The sequence below is a fragment of the Phlebotomus argentipes genome, unplaced genomic scaffold, assembly GCF_947086385.1.
Source record: "Phlebotomus argentipes unplaced genomic scaffold, Phlebotomus argentipes genome assembly contig_15, whole genome shotgun sequence".
Lineage (NCBI taxonomy): Eukaryota > Metazoa > Arthropoda > Insecta > Diptera > Psychodidae > Phlebotomus > Phlebotomus argentipes.
The window spans coordinates 13,047,415-13,066,013 of record NW_026776181.1 but is presented as its reverse complement, the minus strand read 5'-3'; the positions used below and the strand labels follow the sequence as shown (position 1 = coordinate 13,066,013).

General features: G+C 39.1%; 1 protein-coding gene across 4 annotated transcripts in view; it reads right to left on the bottom strand.

The window, feature by feature from the left end:
• LOC132262288 (opioid-binding protein/cell adhesion molecule homolog) overlaps positions 1–18,599 on the bottom strand; it is a 37,501-nt gene that overhangs the window by 5,802 nt on the left and 13,100 nt on the right. For all 4 annotated transcript variants that reach the window (XM_059761506.1, XM_059761510.1, XM_059761507.1 and 1 more), the window contains exons 3-9: positions 13,548–13,645; positions 8,553–8,693; positions 8,237–8,303; positions 7,441–7,599; positions 6,650–6,778; positions 6,354–6,488; positions 5,412–5,561 (exon numbers count right to left, since the gene is read on the bottom strand). In XM_059761506.1, the coding sequence (XP_059617489.1) occupies positions 5,412–5,561; positions 6,354–6,488; positions 6,650–6,778; positions 7,441–7,599; positions 8,237–8,303; positions 8,553–8,693; positions 13,548–13,645 (879 nt within the window). The remainder of the gene's footprint in view (positions 1–5,411; positions 5,562–6,353; positions 6,489–6,649; positions 6,779–7,440; positions 7,600–8,236; positions 8,304–8,552; positions 8,694–13,547; positions 13,646–18,599) is intronic.

Below are 18,599 nucleotides of genomic sequence, written 5' to 3'. Positions count from 1 at the left end.
CACATCCCCAGTGAATTTAATTCGCATTCCAAGTGTAATCCAAATCACGTCTTTCTTGCGGACTAACACGATTTCGTACAAAAACACACACTAATTGAAATCGAATTAATAGCGTTGCCCATTTTCCGGTTTCCCTCCTCTTGTGTCCAACCCCCCAGGAGAAACTACAACCACTCAGTAATAAATTCAACAGTGTAGCAAGACAAAACAAGAAAAGAAAGCACAACTTCTTTGGCAACTTACTAAATTCACTTCTCCTTCCCTGGCAAAAGAGAATTGTTGAGATTTTATTCTCTTCTCCACACACAGTTTGTTGTTCAATAAATTGAAAATTGCCGACAATCTTACCAAAAGTGCACTCTTTCCAAAAAGTAGAAAAAACACAAAGTAGAAGAAATGCTCAACTGCTCCTAAGGCGCATTGTAAGTTATAGTCTCACAAGGAGCATTTGAAATTTACAAACACAAATTGTATGAAAGAAAGAATGAAATCTTCTTAATTTTATTGCATTCTCTAAAAGCAATCATTGTTCTTAATCTCAATTAAATTATTCCTACAATAATAAATACCACGATATAAAGTGTCATTTAATCTAATGGGTTTAAATAATTAAAGGGTTTATTCAACTTTTGTTCCCAATAATTACACCTTTTTCTACGTCCCAAATAAATTTTCATGCCAAGAGCGCAGTGTCTTTAATTACTTAAAAACGTATTTATTAGGAAAGTTTTGAAATGAGAAAAATTTACAATCAAACAGAAGTGAAATTATCCTGTTGAAAGTTTTATTGTTGTCATAAAACACTTGGAGTAAATCCACTAAAGCGGCTGCAATGAAAATTAACAGAAAATCTTTCATAATTGTTTTACTACTCTTCATCAACTTCATGCTCCACTAATAAAATTTATTAGCTCCAGAAGTTCAAACAATCTCCCCATCTTTCACTCAAGCGTTTTATTACTTTTGTGTCTGAAAAAAAAGATAGTGAATAGGGGAAAATGCATTATGGAAGATCATAACAAATACGAAAGAACACGATTCTTGATATAATATGAAATATCGTCGGATGCATTGCACTTAAGCGTGTGGAAAATCCTTGGGAAAATCTTTGTGAAATTGATAGTACAACAACCATGAGTTGCTTAATGCAAGTTTAAGCAGCAATATGAACACTGCGTGAATGCCAAAGACAAAGTTCATTTTCTCGAAGAAGCCACATCTGCAGAATCCAACTTGCAGCCTGCGTTCATCGATCAAAGAAAGCCACCGGGCGGAAAACGCCGGAGGAGCAGGAGAATCTTGTTCTCCACTCTAGAATGCGCATCGTGTGAAATTACTCCAGGAGACATGGATACACTTTCTCTTCCATCTTCCCGCCCAAAACTTGCAATATGAGAAGACTCGCAAGTGGGTTGAAGTGTCTCTACAATTGGACTTTTGTTCTGGTTTGTGGTTGCTGAGAAGCGCATTTTACCCACTTGCCGTCGCAAGATTGACTCATTTTCTATATTCTACAGTTTGGAGGATGATTTCAGATTCCTCTTCTCACTCCAGAAGCCACAGATCAGACATAATGCTCTTATTATGCATCAACAGACTTTTGAAGACTTTAATAACAAAATTATGTCTAGCTAAGTAATTAATTGCCATCAAAAAATGTCGTCTTTTGACATTTCAGTCTATCTCAATAATTTATCACCTTCTGCAGACCCGCCCCCAAAAATGCTCCACGTTGTCTTGTATGCGAAAGTTCCTCGAGTGCATATTTATGTGCATTATTTATCTGGAGCCGGAGATTTTCCACGGGACTTTCTCACGCCATAGGGATTTTCCTGGCACTCTGGAGTGAAAATTTTCAGGTTGTCTAGGGGTATTTTTCATCGCGTCCGACGATACTCAGTGTGGCGCCACAACAATAAAAAATTGAATTGAAATGTGAGAAAATGCTCACAAGTTTCTATGCATCACGTTTGGCGCGAGCCAGAAGCGCATTTCAGGGATGGTTTCAAGTCGTTAAATTCGATCCTTTGGCGATTCCCACCCCGCCAACCCACCGGACGCTCACGTACCCCATCGACGTCGATGAATAGAATTCCAGGCTCTTGTCTCACGCCCTCCGGCCACGGAGCATCTTGATGCATTCACAGCGACACCGGAACCCCCGTGAAAGTCGCTCCCAGAGCATTTTTCAACCTCTCCTCCTCATCCGAGGAAATCACCGAGCAAGCTCAAGTGTCTGTGTGACTGAAATGAAAAATAGCACGAAAGCTCCCACTTCGGCAACTTTGCCCCACAAGCACACACTTTCATACCTATACATATATGTAGGTATGGTTATTTTTTTTCGGCGAGAGATTTATGGCATGAAATTTTCAATATCCACATTTTGATGCAGCAACAAGGATTTATCGTGAAATCATTACACCAGAATTACTACTCGAAACTGTCACTGAAAGCTTTAGCAAGTTGGGCATTCAATTCTGGAAAATTGTAACAATAGTTGCAATTGTAATTCATACAGGAAAGCTACAATGATTAGCCCCTCTTATTGTGCTTTTTGAAACTTTTACTGCACTTTCACTTTGTTTAATGCAGTAATTCCTATGCATTTATGTTGGTAAATTTTGCGGAAAGCTTAAGTAAGCACGATAAAAAACAAATGAGTTTTCACATTGTAGAAAAAAATCCACAACTTCCGGCAAATTTATCTTAAGTTAATTGAGGAGTTTTCTTCTCCCTTGCCATGGACCACAAAATAAATTCTCAATTTGCACAATTAAGACACATTGAGTGAATCTTACGGCATAAATTTCTTTTCCCTCTCTTCCTTTGGCATGTTAGAGCACTAAAATAATTGACCATAAATTTGTGTTTACTGTATTAGATGTGAGAGGGAAGAGGTGTGTGGCTCCATTTGGGTGAAGCTCATTGAATTGCATAGTGCAATAGAAATGAATGTGTGAATAAAAAAAAATCATTGAGCTCATGCGAGAGCGACAATGCACCATGATCTTGATGGTCTCTCGGTGCAGTGAAAAGGCGCTTTAGCAGAAAATTAATTTTCCAGTGTCGGCCAAATGGTAGAAACAAGCGTTGAAGCTCTGCCAGAGGCTGAGGGAGTGCTTTTGGGAAAAGAACGGTGCAATAGGGGCAAAATTGCAAATGGGATTCATGAAGGCATCACGAGTGCATCTGGAAAAACAATTTCAGATGGCGGAGCTTTCGACAGGGCCACTTGGAGGTGGGTTTTATGGATGGGGAATGCGCCTTAATTCACCACTCGGAGGCGACATTCGCATCGTCCTATGTATAATGAATGATTATCATGATGTAGTTTAGAGCCAGTATTATTCCACTCCTTGTGACCACCGCCAGAGGCAAAAGTTGCGTCCCACCACCTCACTCCCGAGCGCGCATTCCTGCTCCCGCTGGGATGGCGAGTACAAGTATGTGTATGTATGCGGGAAAGCTCTGTTCGTCTATTTGATGCGCTCGTTCCTTCTACGCCACGCTCATGCAGAGTAATCGCAATTATGGATGGTTTAGTGGGGATTATTTTCAACAATTTTGTAATACTAAACTTCGCTATGTGTACTTTTCCTGCTTTTATATATTTTGCATATTTCGCCCATGAGCGGGAAGAAACTTTAAACGTTTTCACCCCTCGAGATCCCATAATTTTAGATGTTTTACGGCTTCATCGTGTGCAGCATTTTCTCTGTCTTTCCGAGTGCAACCAGAGTTGATATGATGCAGAGATAAGAGCTAAAGAACGATGCTTCAAGAAAGTTCCATGCGGCTACTATAAATTCAATAACTCATTCTCAACGAGGTTCTCTTATTAAATGTTACATTCCTAATATCATGACAAACAAATCGGATAATGTGCTTAATTTATGAGTTGAGCGAAGAACAAGTCTGAAATACAATGTTTGCCATCTCGGATAACGTCACTTTCATCGTCAGAATTTTAACCATTGTCGAGAGGTGATGCTCGCGAAAGGGAATCTCCTCGGCAGCTTCTCGGAGGGATTTCAGGCAAATGAGTTCATTCCCTGGGCGACATTTGCCTGCCACTTCGACATGTTTGCCAGGATAATTGAGGTGTGCGCGGGTCACTCCCACAGTGTCCCAGAAACGTGCTCAAGAGCTGAGATGTTAGTGGCTAATAAACAAACAATAAACATGGAGCTTCAGCAGATAAAAGCTCTCAGCAGCGTTTGTCGCAAAAATTGTTACTATTTTTATTTTGCTCATGGGACCACCCATCGACAGTCTCGAGGGTTTCAGCTGGAGCTTCAATGCTGAAAAATTCACGAATGCATTTCCCACCCCCGCACCGTCTATTATTTATCGTGAAGCGGTCGCCGAGAGCACTTGCACAATCATCTCGGCAGAGTGATAATTTTTTATTGTTGACACACAACAAAAGAGACACAATTTCGTCCACATGATTATTGCTGGGCGAATGTGAGTTGGAAAAAGGGGGTGGTATAAAAAGCGCACTCATGCGAGAGGATGGGCGAGAAAAAAATTGGGAATTCCAAGGGTTGCAGAACAATGACACGGGTATCAACATATCACGAGAGTACACATTTAAATTCACGCAAATATTCACTTTTTCCCCCTTGGGAGACAACGACAAAGAGCCCACCCACACCCCCTCGTCGATGTGTCACATTTTTACATCCACTCGTATTTATTATGATATTGCGCCCACACCACTCGGGGAGCTTTTCTGTTGGCCCTCCGGCAGACAAGAATGACGCGTGTACTTCATGAAAATTTAACAAAACGATGTACTAAGTCATGTGTAACAATATAATGATGTTCTCAAATATAATTTTTCTCAATCCTCCTTCCCATACCCTTCATGAGCCGCTCTCACGTGGTTCTTATGCTTCAAACTTTGAATACAAATTCCCTTCATCATTCTCCACCCATTTTCCACTCCAACCCTTCGGATTCCCCTCTCACAGGGTCTGAGCCAGAGAACGACCGAGCGGCTGGAATCAATTACCCACTATTTGTATTGGTCGCTACATATGAAATGAAAGCTCATAAAACGTTTTGCCCCATACGCTATAATATCTCATTCACATTATTTTCATATTGTGCCGCCTTTGCAAATTCTGCAACCCAAACGCCCATTGCATGGCATTATTGACAGAGAAGAGACGAACAAACACGTGTAAAATACACCCACCACCATCGAAAATGATGAAGAGGAAAAATGGGAAAACTCTCTAACAGGTGAAATTCAACAAGGTGTTGCATTAGTGACGCTGAAAAAATCCCATTGATCAGAAGACTCAGGGAAAAAGCACCCCAGGGTGAGCTTTCAAAATCAATTATTTTGTTGTGATTGATAAGAGGAAAAGAGAGAGAACGCTGGAATGGCAGCAACTCACGGTATAATTTGATGGCTCCATCGGTGTCTCCAAGTGAATTCTTCGCAACACACTTGTAGGATCCAAAGTCTGCATTTTCCACCCTCTTTATCGTGAGTCGCATCACAACTCTATAGGTGTTCTCGTACGTCGTGGGCTCGTGACGCTCCCCTGCAGAAGAGAAGTGAGCGCAAAGTAGATAAAATGTCAGAAGGGAGAGAAAACATGAAAAGAATTCTGCTACAACTGGAAGAAAATTAAATTTTCATTTGAATAATTCTGGCCCTCCCTGCCAGAGGAAAGCAGCCGCCCTCCGTTTTCATCACTAAATTATTTTCTAATGTGACTTTTCGTCTCTTTCATCCACCCTCACTCGGCAGTTCGTTTTTTCTGTCCTCAGGAATCTCCCCAGGTTCTATTTCTTGCTCGAATGATCACTAAGTGACTCTCAGTACCACAGACTGAGATGGAGAGGGCGAAAGTCAACAAAGTGCTCAATGAATGGCAGAAAAGTGATACGATGAAGCTCTTACATCCACCTTCGATTCGAACACATATGCGAAAGCTCAGCATTTTCATAAGAGTCAAAAGAGCACCGATTTCGCAGAATCAATGAAAGTCTTCATTCATGCGAGTTTAGAAGAAATGATTCGTCTACGCTCGTGCAACTCAAAATGGATGTAAAAGATTTCAAATTAATTTTGTCAACTTCTCCACTAATTTAGTAATGAATCAGTGCATTGTAATAGCAATAGTCATGAGTAATTTTTATCCATAAGGGAGGACTTTCCGACGAGGAAGCTCGCAAGCTCAAACAGAAGTAAGCTTTCTGCCTCACTAAATAGAGCGAGTGTTGATTTGAGTTTGCAAGCCACAACTAACGCAGCGTCGTTTTGGCTTGGTTGCATACAGCCCAAATACGGGGATGACGCGTGAGAAAGTTTCGGAAGTGAAATTGTGTACCTGGGGTGATGATTGTATCATTGAGCATCCAGTAGTTGATGGATTTGGGAAAAGCTTCTGACTGACAGTCGAGCGTTATTGATTGACCAAGTGCAGCTCCCACAAGTTGATTCTGAATCCAAATCATGGGCGGAACTGGAAGAGATAGAGAGAGAGAGAACAGGCAGTGAAAAAGATCCGTACCGTCACAGAAAGATTGATAATGGCAATGCATGATGTCTGGTTGTAGTGAAAATCCGACACGAATGGTGGTGTGTTTTCCCACCATGTGAGGACCTCATAGCGAGTGCACTCACAGTGAACGATGAGCATGACTCTTTTGCTAATTGTTGGTGGAATTCCATTCGATGCTATACAGAGATAAGCTCCCATGTTGAGGCGATTCACCCGTGGAATTGTGAGCACAGACCCATTGAAGCTGGTCACTGTAAAGGAGAAGAATCAAATGCTATAATCTCCACTCAGACTGCACCAGGCAAGGAAGAGCATGGCAACTTTCACAGCGCAAAAAGCACTCGATCTCTTCCATCCATGGACAGGTTGAAATGAGGAAGAAAGGAATTTGTGGAAAATTACCAAGGGGCAGTCAAATATTCTCTCATCCAATTTCTCTGACAAAACTTGCTCAAAGAGAAATTGTATTAGTCTAAATTAATATAATGTTGATATTTCCAGGCACTCGAACAATATAGAGAAATGCTAAATCCCCGCAGATTACCCTTCAAATGCATATAGAATATTTAATTTATTTGCACTGAATATGCAATTTATGTTTTAATCCTCCAACGCGATGAACCCCTCGCTAAGAATCTCAGCGGGATTTTCCCATTTCACTTATGCAAATATTGCATTATAGAAAATCATTCTGTATATTCCACAGTCAGTTGTTTTGCAAAGGCCAATTTACAGAAATGTTGAAATATGAAGTCTCTCACACTCCCAAACATGCTCAAATCTCATCTATTGAATCAAGTGAAATCTCTTTTCCATTTCCATGCTCACAATCTCTTTCGCAAACACACAATTTTGAGGGAGAAATTGAGAAGAGTGCCACTTGAGGGACAGAGTCGAGTGTTTAGCTTTCTACCTTCCCTGCCACCGGCCAGAGAAATGGGCTCTCCGCCCTCTCGGCGCCAGGTAATTGTTGGTGTCGGGGATCCGGTGGCCGCACATTTCAGTGTCACGTTGCTGCCTTCCCTCACCACCATATCCGTGCTCGTGGGATAATCCAAAATATCCGGCGGAACTGCGTCGGGACGACAAATGCCGGACATCGTGCAAAAAGAGACAAGATACACATAAATCGTTGTTAGGAAAGAGTGAAGTAATCTCCTTAAAATCATTCTAAAAATCCGATTTTGAGGGATGTTTTCTTGTCAATTTGCGAACTTATAAGAATTCCTTAGAATATTTCGGAATTATGTGTTTCCTCCAAATCATGGTGTGAAGCATTGTGATTTATGTTCGTTCGTAATTTTGTTTACAATAATATAAAAGTTTAATTCATGGATAGTTTTTATTACTTAGAAGACTATCTGTAAATTTCAAAAGTCATAAACTCGTCTTCTTTTACAACTTCTTCGACAGTGCGAAACACACAAAAATTCAGAAACTTTTAATAATACCCTCACATAATTTCACGTCCATAATAATTCACTCTTCAAATTAAAAGTAAAAACACCCTTGAGATCAACACTTAATCCTATTTTAAGCTTTTCAGCGAGAAGTGAAGAAACCTTAAATAGAATCTAAAAGATTCAGAAAATTCTCTCCACAAATTCAAGTGTCGACTAGATTTTTCCCAGTGGCAAATCTTCTAGCAGACTCTGATGCACTTCTACCGTGACGACTACCTAATTTATCAGCAATGTGTAGAAACTCACCGACAACGTCCAAGTATCCAACTTGATTCTTCATGGGATCCGTGTTTATTTGACACATGTACCATCCCTGCAAAGTGAGAATGAGGAATATAGAGAATGTGAAGAAAAATTCCCTGTGGATATTTTGTGAGAGATTCTCCGGAAGGTGATGGAGAAATATTCGCCACAGGAATGCCATCAGAGTTGATGAGAGATTGTTCAGATGTTGTCCACAGTATGTGTTTCTGCTTATTCAACTCTAATCTTAATCAGTTTCAACTCAGGTTGCAATTGATTGCTCTGTTGAGCGAAAGGATAACATTGATGTGATACTCACCTTATCTGACTCCTTAACATCACGAATCTTGAGCACCCATGATCTCTTCTCGGCGTGCGTGATGCTCATTCGATGGTTCTTCGTAATAACATGATTCTGGATCGTGAGGATTGTTTGCGTGTCCACACGCAGCCACGCAATCTAGCTCGAAAGAGAGAGAGAGCGAGAGAGAGAGAGGGTGAAAATAAATATTATATTTCGAAAAAGCTGTGGAGGCAAACTAATTACCAAAATTCTCACACTCCATTCCTCTCCAAATAATCAATTTCACACTTCATTCTGGGCAAATCAACCACAAATCCTGTGGGTTTCGCCCCACATTTTGCCATGCATGGACTTCCCGGACTCCCTTCGCGGGTCCACCACGCAAATTTAAATATTTTTCACCGCTTATTGAGTGCATGGAGGAGATAGCATGAAGCGTCAATGGGGGCTACTCCACAGCAAATTGTATTTGCGTGACACTCGCAAAAATGTCACGCCACAGCGGGCGTCAAAAAGCCACACAAATCCAATACAATTGGGCGGAACACAATGAGATGAGAGATGTTTTGCCGTTATGTGTGTAGAAATTGACAGAAAAGATGGTAAAACGTAAAACCTCAGAGCCTTAATTAATTTTCACTTCGAAATCACTTTCATTTGGTTTCGAGTCCAATCAAACTCATAGCACCATAATATGTATTATTGATAATTTATTTTTAGTCGCTTAGTTGATTGGCATATCAATAAAAGCAAAATGAAGTAAGTACTCAAAATGGCCATTAATCTTAATTGGAAATGATTTTGAATTACTAAATGCATTTATTGAAGAGTGGTTAGATACATAAATAAATCCCTCAAAATTATTGTCAATTGAAGTTTATCTGAATTTTATTATGTGTGATTTATGCATTTAACATCTAAGCGTTATCTATATTTGGAAATTTTCCACGTAATTAATCATTCCGCGTGAATTTTACCGCAGACATTAAAGGGATGCAGTAAAAACTGTTCATGCTTTCCGACATGGGGAAATTGAATCTCTCCGCACTGAATTAATTGATAAAGTAATGCTTGGGACTCTGTCTCACATGGAGAATGCCTCCTTCACGATGATTGTGTGCGTGTGATGGGATTTCGTATCAATTTCCCACGTTCACTCTCTGGGGGCACCCCAAAATCACACTCACTGCAACAGCTGCGATCCGGAGGCGTCGCATGGCGATAATGTGATGACAAACTCAATAACAATTAATTATGTTCAGTGCGTGACAACAACAATTTTGGATGCTTTATCTAAATTACGTTCACTATCTCTCACTTGTGGCGCGCTCTTCATGTGGTTTTTGCCGATGGTGGTCATTGAGGTTTTTTCCCCCAAACCGCCCTTGCCGCCTTTTTTCCCGCCGTCTCGCCCACTCGGTGATGAAAACCAGAAGGAGACGACTGGTGAGTGGGGAGAGAACAAAAGCACTTTGATCTAATTACATTTCTTTCGGGGGAGCGCTTCCTCCTTATCACAGCCTTCTATCAGCAATTTTTGCACCCCTCCACGCAGCCTTTGCCCTCCACCGCCCTTTTTACTAGTTCCCTTGACTTTTCATTGTCACCACGAGTCATATAGTTGGATTTCTTGAGATCCTCAGGCTGGGTTTTTGTGTGTGAAAATTTCTTCCAAGATTGGCGCCACGATGGAGACACAATTGAAGGTGGATATTTAATGCTCATAGAACGCAAGGCGGGGGAGGAGAAATGCCATAGGAAATGGGTGGGTGGCAAATGTCCCTGGTGGGCCACCCCCTAATGGATTTCAATTTACCCTCTTGTGGCAATGAAAAGGAAGAAATTCCGCGGACGTAAATTTGTGTGAGCGAATGACAGGAAGTATTTCGTCTTCCTGTTGATTATATGCTTTCCCCCACACCAGCCATGCTAATTGATATCACGAAGAAAATAACCACCCCGACGGAACAATAAATCGCCAGGCGATTCTCACACCCTTCGCGATGCTTCCCCAACATCGGCGATGACATTTTAATGATTTCCACCTCGCGCGCCAAGGCGTTGTGCGACCATTGCGGAGATAGTGATTGTGATAGCATTCTTTATTGCACTGGAACATCTCAGAAAGCATAAATACTACATAATGTGTGCTTGTTCTTTCAAAATTGAAAGCTTCAAAGCCGCTTTTTTGTATGGGTTGGTGCTAACCTCAATATTTTCTGTGCTTTTGCATGCAACAGCATTTACTCCAAATGAACCTGGGTAATGTGAAGTGACAAGGAAAAAGGGGAAAACTGCATGAGTTTTAAAATCACATGATGTACAAATCCACCACGGAAAACACTGCAATGCTCACGCTGGCTTTTGATGTGGCGGATCATCAAATATAATAAACATTTCCGCCACACAAAATAATAAATACAGATGTTATCTAGGACAAATTAGTTGCAACAGAGCAAATGAAGAGGTTTTCATTGGCGTTTGTGAGTGGCAAAGAGAGCTCCACATAAATAACACACTCTTCAATTTACATTAAAACACAGACGGTATGTATGAATGATGGTGATGGAAATTTTATTCATGTGACTCTTTTTTGCACCTCTCTCGTTACCCCTTTCGACCATTTACGTTTGCCGGGTGAACCATAATAAAATGAGGCATAGGGATGTGAAAGAGAAATTATTGTGGTGGATGAAAATGAAATTCTATGTGGCTTTATAACAATATCAAAGTAATTTGCATTTTCAATTTTACAGACCTAATAACATTTGTTGATTACAATTATAATTTTGCAATTTCCACACTCAACATTTTCTCATGTTATGTGGAAAATATAGTGGTGGGGCATGCGAACTTGACTATAGCGTGAAATATTGACGATATTTTGACCACTCACGAACTGCCAGCGCGTACATTTGGTCGCACTGGTGAATACATTCTCCACCCCACACTATTATGATGTTTTTACTGTGGATCTCCCAATTGAAATATACCCACAAAATCCACTCGATACAGTAACACGGTATTATGGCTAAATTAGTTTGTAAAAATTGGAGCAGTGTGCAGAAATTAACTGTTGGATATTCACTCGCACCCTGAGGGCATGTATAACATCCCCGAAACAATCGAATTTACGGAAATTTCACACAATATAGCATGAAATTTTGTCTATAAATTGTGTGAAAAAGGACCGAATTAAATTTAATATACTCCCATCAATCGTACATCAATATCCAATTATTATGGTTGCGCATATTTTCTATTAAAGAGATTAATTGAATGAAAATGAACAAAAGTTCTGTCACATAGCTTAAAAAAATACCTCTGTTGCTGATACAATGTCTAAGTTCGGTTTATTCTCCGGAGAAAATAATGTGCATAGAAAAGCATCAATGAAGTGTTTTTGAAGTAAAAAAAAAGCTGGAGGAAAGTCATAATTGATGCTAATAAATTCAATTAGCTACCCGCTAAATTACCCTACAATATCAAATGCTGAATGTGTGGAAAAATCTCCGCGGGAATGGGGAAAATTAGGCCAAGAGGCCTATCAGAGAAGTATTAGAGATTTCCCCAGAGTTGGTCGTTCGTCTTCCCCAAGTGAGAAACCCCTAATTTTCTCCCCATAAAAAATGAATCACCCCCAAAATGTGGGGTTGCAGACACTTAGGGCGGGGGGAGTGAAATGAAATCAACACGCGGATTCATTTTCACGCCCATGGATGAACGGGCATGGGGCACGCCAGGGAAGTTATTTCTCTGATGGAGTGTGCAAAAAAGGCGGTGAATCTCACCCACATTGATGCCTCATCCGTTGCTCAACTCGCGGCCGTCATTAATTTTCATTTAAATTTGATTCAAGAATTTATTTAGTGCGTGTTGCTGGCCAAATTGAAACATTTTTACCCCAATTACCACACTAATTGTTTGCTCTGGGGCGCCTCGAGGGTGGAAAAAACAGCCCTCGCGCCGCAGTTCCGTTTAATTTTCCCGATGTCGGTGGCTTGGGCAAAAGAATGAATATTGCGTTTGAGAAAAAGTCAATTAAAGCGGCCACGAGTGAAAGCCAGGCATTTTCCCATAGGACGTGAAAGTGGGAAAGAGTTGCCACGATTAATGCCAATGTGGTGAGAATTTCATCCCAGCAATTTGATGGAACAGCAAAAATTTATGCGATATTTCGTAATAATAATTGTTTTTTTGCTGCTTCTCATCAAAAATGTGTTTTTCGCTATCAATTGGATAAAATTCGTAAAAATATTCACATTATCTCTCATTTTAAATATACTAAAAATATTTTGTTACGAATGGCATTAATATGTATGTATGTTAAATAGTGCGATGCTGAACATATGTATCAGATATCAGAATTGAAAATAAATGAAAAAAGGTAAATCCAGTGATATATTTTGCATTAGATTAAATTTTCCTGGCTGGCCATAATTTTCTGCCAGTATCAAATTACGGACGGTGTGTTTTCCAAACAGTCCATATGTTTCACTAAAAATATTATTCAGTATTGTGAAAGGAGTGATTTTCCAGCAAACAATGAAGAGAAAATATTAATGCAAAATAATCATCAAATTACATTACAAACAGACGAAACGACAATTCAAGCAACAGGCCAATGTTTGTTTTGTATTTTATAAACGATGTTTGAATTCTGAAATAAGAATGTTTTCTCTCTTTCATTTCAAAAGTTTCAAAGCACTTTATAGTATATCAAAGGCAATATCGCATAACTAAATAAGAATTTTTCAGTGTTGAGTACTATTCTGAATATATTCTACATATATATAGCGTGAATGCGAAGCAAATTAAATTCCAATTCGGCTCTCAGAGTAAAAAATGCAATCAGAGAACCATAGTTCGATTGTATAGAAGTTCTCCCGCCAAATTGGAAGCCTCTAATGGGAGACACACTTGTGAGCAAACGATGCAATGGAAAAATTTGCATTCAACTACACTCCGTAACCCTCAACCCTATATGGCTCGGAAAATGATAAAAATTACCTTGTATGTCTGTAAATTGTCTATCGTGCAGCTCAGCGTCGCCTCCCGGCCAATGGGAATGGTCACATTCTGTATGGGTTCGCCAAATTTGGGCAAATCTGCAAAGAAGAGAATGGGAAAATTATCAAAATGTGTGTGTAGGGAAATTTCCTCTCTTTTCTGTATGTTCCACTTTCTCATGAACAGAAAAAATGCCAAAAGATTTTTCACAGGGACACACGAGTATAAAGAGGCATATAATGTGCTTCTCCTCACAATTATTTCACTGCAGTGGAGCATAAAATTGCTAAAAGAGTGAAAGATTCACGTGTAGCAGTATTCTCTGTCTTTGTCACGTGATTTCGTGGGGTGGGAAATTGCTGCAGGGATGGCAGCATATGTGACTGAGATTATTTTCTCATATTGATATTGATTTAACATCTTCACCATCCAATATTCATCTCCTCGTGCTTTCTCGACTGCGTTAAAACAATTGAAATTGGAAATGAAATTGAAAATGATATCTTTGCAAAATATGAATGGGAAAAGGCAAATTTTTGGTGAATATTGGAGATATTGTGTAGCGAGAGTATATGAAGGAAACTTAATGGGATTTTCCGAATATATTGTTAATTTCGATCGATTATTTGAGAAACCTTTTCCATTCCACATTTTTGTGATTTATCATAATCAAAAATATTTTCAGGAGCTTTTCATTGGTAAATGGATAAAACTTAACCCACCACATTGCATTAGATATTATTAGGTACATTTAAATATTCCAAATTCCAATAACTTCCATCGCCATCTAACATCGCATGATTTTGGTCGGGGATTTTCAAATGAATTTTAAAGAGACAAAAAATCTACCTTTTCCAAAACACCGAATGGAAAAGCTTCGTAATTTTCCACACAAAGAGGCACAGCAAACAGAAGAGAGAAAACCGGTGTTGTCCTGTAGATGCTTTTAAATTACTGTATAGATTGTATGGAGCAAAATGCTAAATTGTTTAAGCAAACGACTTCGGATTTTGCTGCAGTACTGCAGCATCTATATGTTTGCGCCGCAAGGGGTGGACTGTGGGTGGATGGAAAGGAAAAACTCTTCCAAGTTGGAAGGAAAATACTTGAGGACTACTTGTGATTCACAGTCCAATACATGGTACTTTGCTGTGTGGGAAACAGAGGAGAGGAGAATTTCTCTGTAACACTTTTGGTTGGATTTTAGTGGGTAACCGATACTTTGTTGAAAACTTCGTTCTACCACCAAGCATCTCGGTGGGAATTCGCATCAAATAAATTTTGATGTGATTCACAGACCAACATCGCACCATCTGAGCCATGGTGGACAAGAATCTCAACCCTATGAATGGGAATTAAGGAATTTACATTTGATACCCCATATTTTCTGCTATTTCTGACTTTTCTGCTTCCCTCTCGGACTATATTACGTAATTAAGCCTTTCACCATTCACTCAAGAGTCAAATCTTGAGGAAATTTCCTCATCACTGTGAAAAGTTACTGCAGAGGAATTTTTGTCGTTGACGAGTGGTTCTCTAATGAAGAAAAAATTGCCTTGTCAATTGAAGAAAGGATATAAAAACCAGAAGACTGATTGTCAACATACTTTTTATGAAAGCATAAGCTATGAGAATGCATTGCAAGACTGAAGTGTCATTGACCAAACTCTGTTTATCGCATGCAATCCTCCAATTTAAATTGAAAATTCAATCCATGCAAAATTTTTGGTATGCTCGACATTTCTCTTCCACTCAAATTGTTGTAAATTCCCACTGGGAGTAATTCAATACTTAAACAGCAATTCTCTTCCAATTTCCTTTCCCCGAATCGTATGCCTGGAACTCATAGCATTCTTTGGGGAACGATAGATTTTTCGACAATTCCTCCCCATGTCCACAAATAATAGCTTAACCAAAAAGACCCTCCAACAATCCTCGACAGACTTGAGAGTGGGAGACTGGAGAAATTCTACCATTTAATACCGAGAGAAAATTCCTCGGCTTTGGCGTAGAATTTCACTGGGCAAACAGAAAGGGAGCCCCTAGAATTGACAGATAGAGAATATAGAGAAATTAAACAGAAGGAGGAATGAAAAGCTATGCGTGAAAATTGGATATAATTTTCACGAATTAAAACTTCCAGCCAAGAAGCTTTGGGCAGCTTTAGCGGCTCCACTGAGCTTTGTCATCGTGAGCATAAGGAATTTTAGCGTCAAGTGGCAAGTCATTATGGCTAATAACATGATTTGTTGGATACTTTTCTCACCCCCACTCAAGCCCACTCCGTATAATATACAAAGACGAGGAGGTGCGGCAAAACGAACTCCGCCAAGGAGCCTTGAATTAAATGAAATATCGTGTTTAATAATTTACACATACTTCTCGCGCGCCCAAAAGCAATATTTACTTCCTCAATTTTCTCCACGTGAGTGTGAGAAAGTATATTAATCAATGTAATTCTGGATTATTCACCCACACCTCAAATGTGCGAAGAAAATCCTTCTATCGCAAGACTTTCCGACGCTTTCTCGTGGGAGTTTTTCACATAATATTGAAAAGTTGATGAGAAAGTTAACCATAAAAAGCTGTGAATTTGATGCTCTTATAAAGTTTCATATCTCTTCCACCCGGGAGAGCATTAATGCTCTCAGAGATGAAACTGCTGGACTCTCTTTGATATGCCAAGGAGAAAGTTTTCGTATGCTTGCCAGACTTAGCTTAGTAGCATTAAATAACAGTCTGTATAATATTTTCTTAAGCCAAATAAATGGCATGAGATAGTGTTTAAGATACATTAGATATTTTCACACACAATTTCAGAAGTATTTTTGGTAGATAATTGTCTTATCTCACTTTAGCTCGTGCACTAAAGGATTATTAAGTTATTTAATTTGAATGTGAATTAAAATTTTGGAATCTGACTGATTAATCTGTGTTAGATTGTACCAAAATTTGAAGATTGTGGTCGAAATAAGATGTATTCAGAAGCTGAATAGTCTCCAGAACATGTTGCCAAAGTGTGTTATAACAATAATAATAATAACCCTGTTTATTGGCAAGAGGCAACAAAAACAATAGCAAAGCGAGAGGTCTTGTTTCCCATCTCATCCTCAATAAACGCATTTGGCTGAAAGCTTTCCACGCGCTTTCACGATAAGCACGATATCCATTACCATCAAGATTAATTTTTGAAAGCCCGTTTAAATAAACACAGTACAAATAAAATTAATTCATTGATCCATAATGAATTGTAATTCAATATTGATTATTTGCCTTTTTGCCCTTACATGGGGTGAGCAGGACAGCGGAAAAGCTCTCGGTGTGGGTGGAAAACAGCGGAAAGTTCAACAAGTTTATCGTTTGCCCGAGTCTTTTTTCCCGCCTTCGAATGCGGAACAATAAACAAATCGGAAAGTTCAATGAAGTGCACGGGGACCAGGGTGGATGACTTTTGGGGTCGGCGTGACTCCAAAAAATGCCATCCCATCGCTGAAATGGCAACTTTCACCGGCACAGCAATTCATCGTTGGCAAACTTGATAAATAATGGAGAGTCCCAAAGTGGATGAAATTTGTCACTTGCAAGAGCTTTCGGCATATTTTATGTAAATTTAGCTCGGAAAATTTCTGCATTGATTCACTGTTTGGAAGGAATAAATTAGTTGGCAATCGAGTCGAGCGTAATTTGCAAAATGAAGAAAAGCCCTCAATATATAGTCGACAAAATTGGCTGAACTCACTTACAGAGAAAGCTAAGTAAAATTGAGGGAAAGAAAAACTGTGGGATTCTCGGAAGTCGAATCAAGTGGTTAATTGTAAGAGAAACTGTTGAATATTTTGCTAAGAGAAGATTGCTGGAGAGCAGAAGCGACATTAATTAGTGTCACACCGTTAAATTTTCCCGTGGCATCTCTTGGGAGTGATTTTCATTGGGAAAATCACCCTGTGGTTGTCGTCAGACATTCTCACGCGGAAACTTTCCTCCCTCCTCCTCATCGTTATGATTATTATTATTATTGTGAGCTCGTGCGATGTCATTGTGAATGGAGGAACTTTGCCATGCGTTAAAGTAGCTCTTATGCTTCAAATTGAATACTCCGTAGTGCTATTATTTAGATATTGGCTATGTTATTAAATTACTCAAAACCTTATATGTGTGTATACATATTGGTAAGTATACATAAAGTACATATATAGGCAAATTCAACATTAAAACTATATGAGAGTGAAAATTCCATATTGAAGCACAAACTGAAAAATACAAGAATATTTTTATATAAATGGCGGGTCAGAGAAGGGGAATCATTGCAATGAAATCCATTATTCATTGTTGAAATTAATTAATAATGATCCTAGCAGTTATAATTGTGAATTTATCAAAAGTATAAAGTTTTATTACACAAGTAATAAAATGAATATAATTTCATTATACACTACACATTTCTTTTGTGTTGTTATTAACCAACTGTTTTATGATGGGAGGCAATTGAAATGTCAAACAAAGGGATAATTACTAGAGGCAGACTTATTTTGCAATTAATCAGTTCATTCATAATGCAATGAGGGAAAATTTTTTCACACTTTTATATCCATATTGCGAATTTAATTGAAAAACATTTTTACACTGCTCTATTAATTTTCATCAAAAATTCAACAAAATTGCAATAAAATTTTCAACATGTTTTCAGTATTAATCAGAAACAAGGAAAGTAGATTCCCTTTAGGGATTCACACTGGACTTTCATTAACCCCATAACTCGTTTATAAGCTTCTCCTGGTCGTTCAGAATGCCACACTGCTGCAGAGTTGTGCAAATGAGTGTCAGTATCTCAAGAATTCCATGAATCCCCAAGTATCTTTCCAATGATCTCGAGGTCGTGCCCATAAAAATTGACTACATGACAAAAAGGAATTCTCAAACGACCCTTTGGGCGCTTCCGGTGGTGCTTTCACTAGTATGGAAAAGTACCTCATTGTCGTGGCAATTTTTCAAAGTTTTCTCCTATCTTGTGACGCCTTTCATGGTGCTGTTGTGGTTCAAAACTTCAGCCAC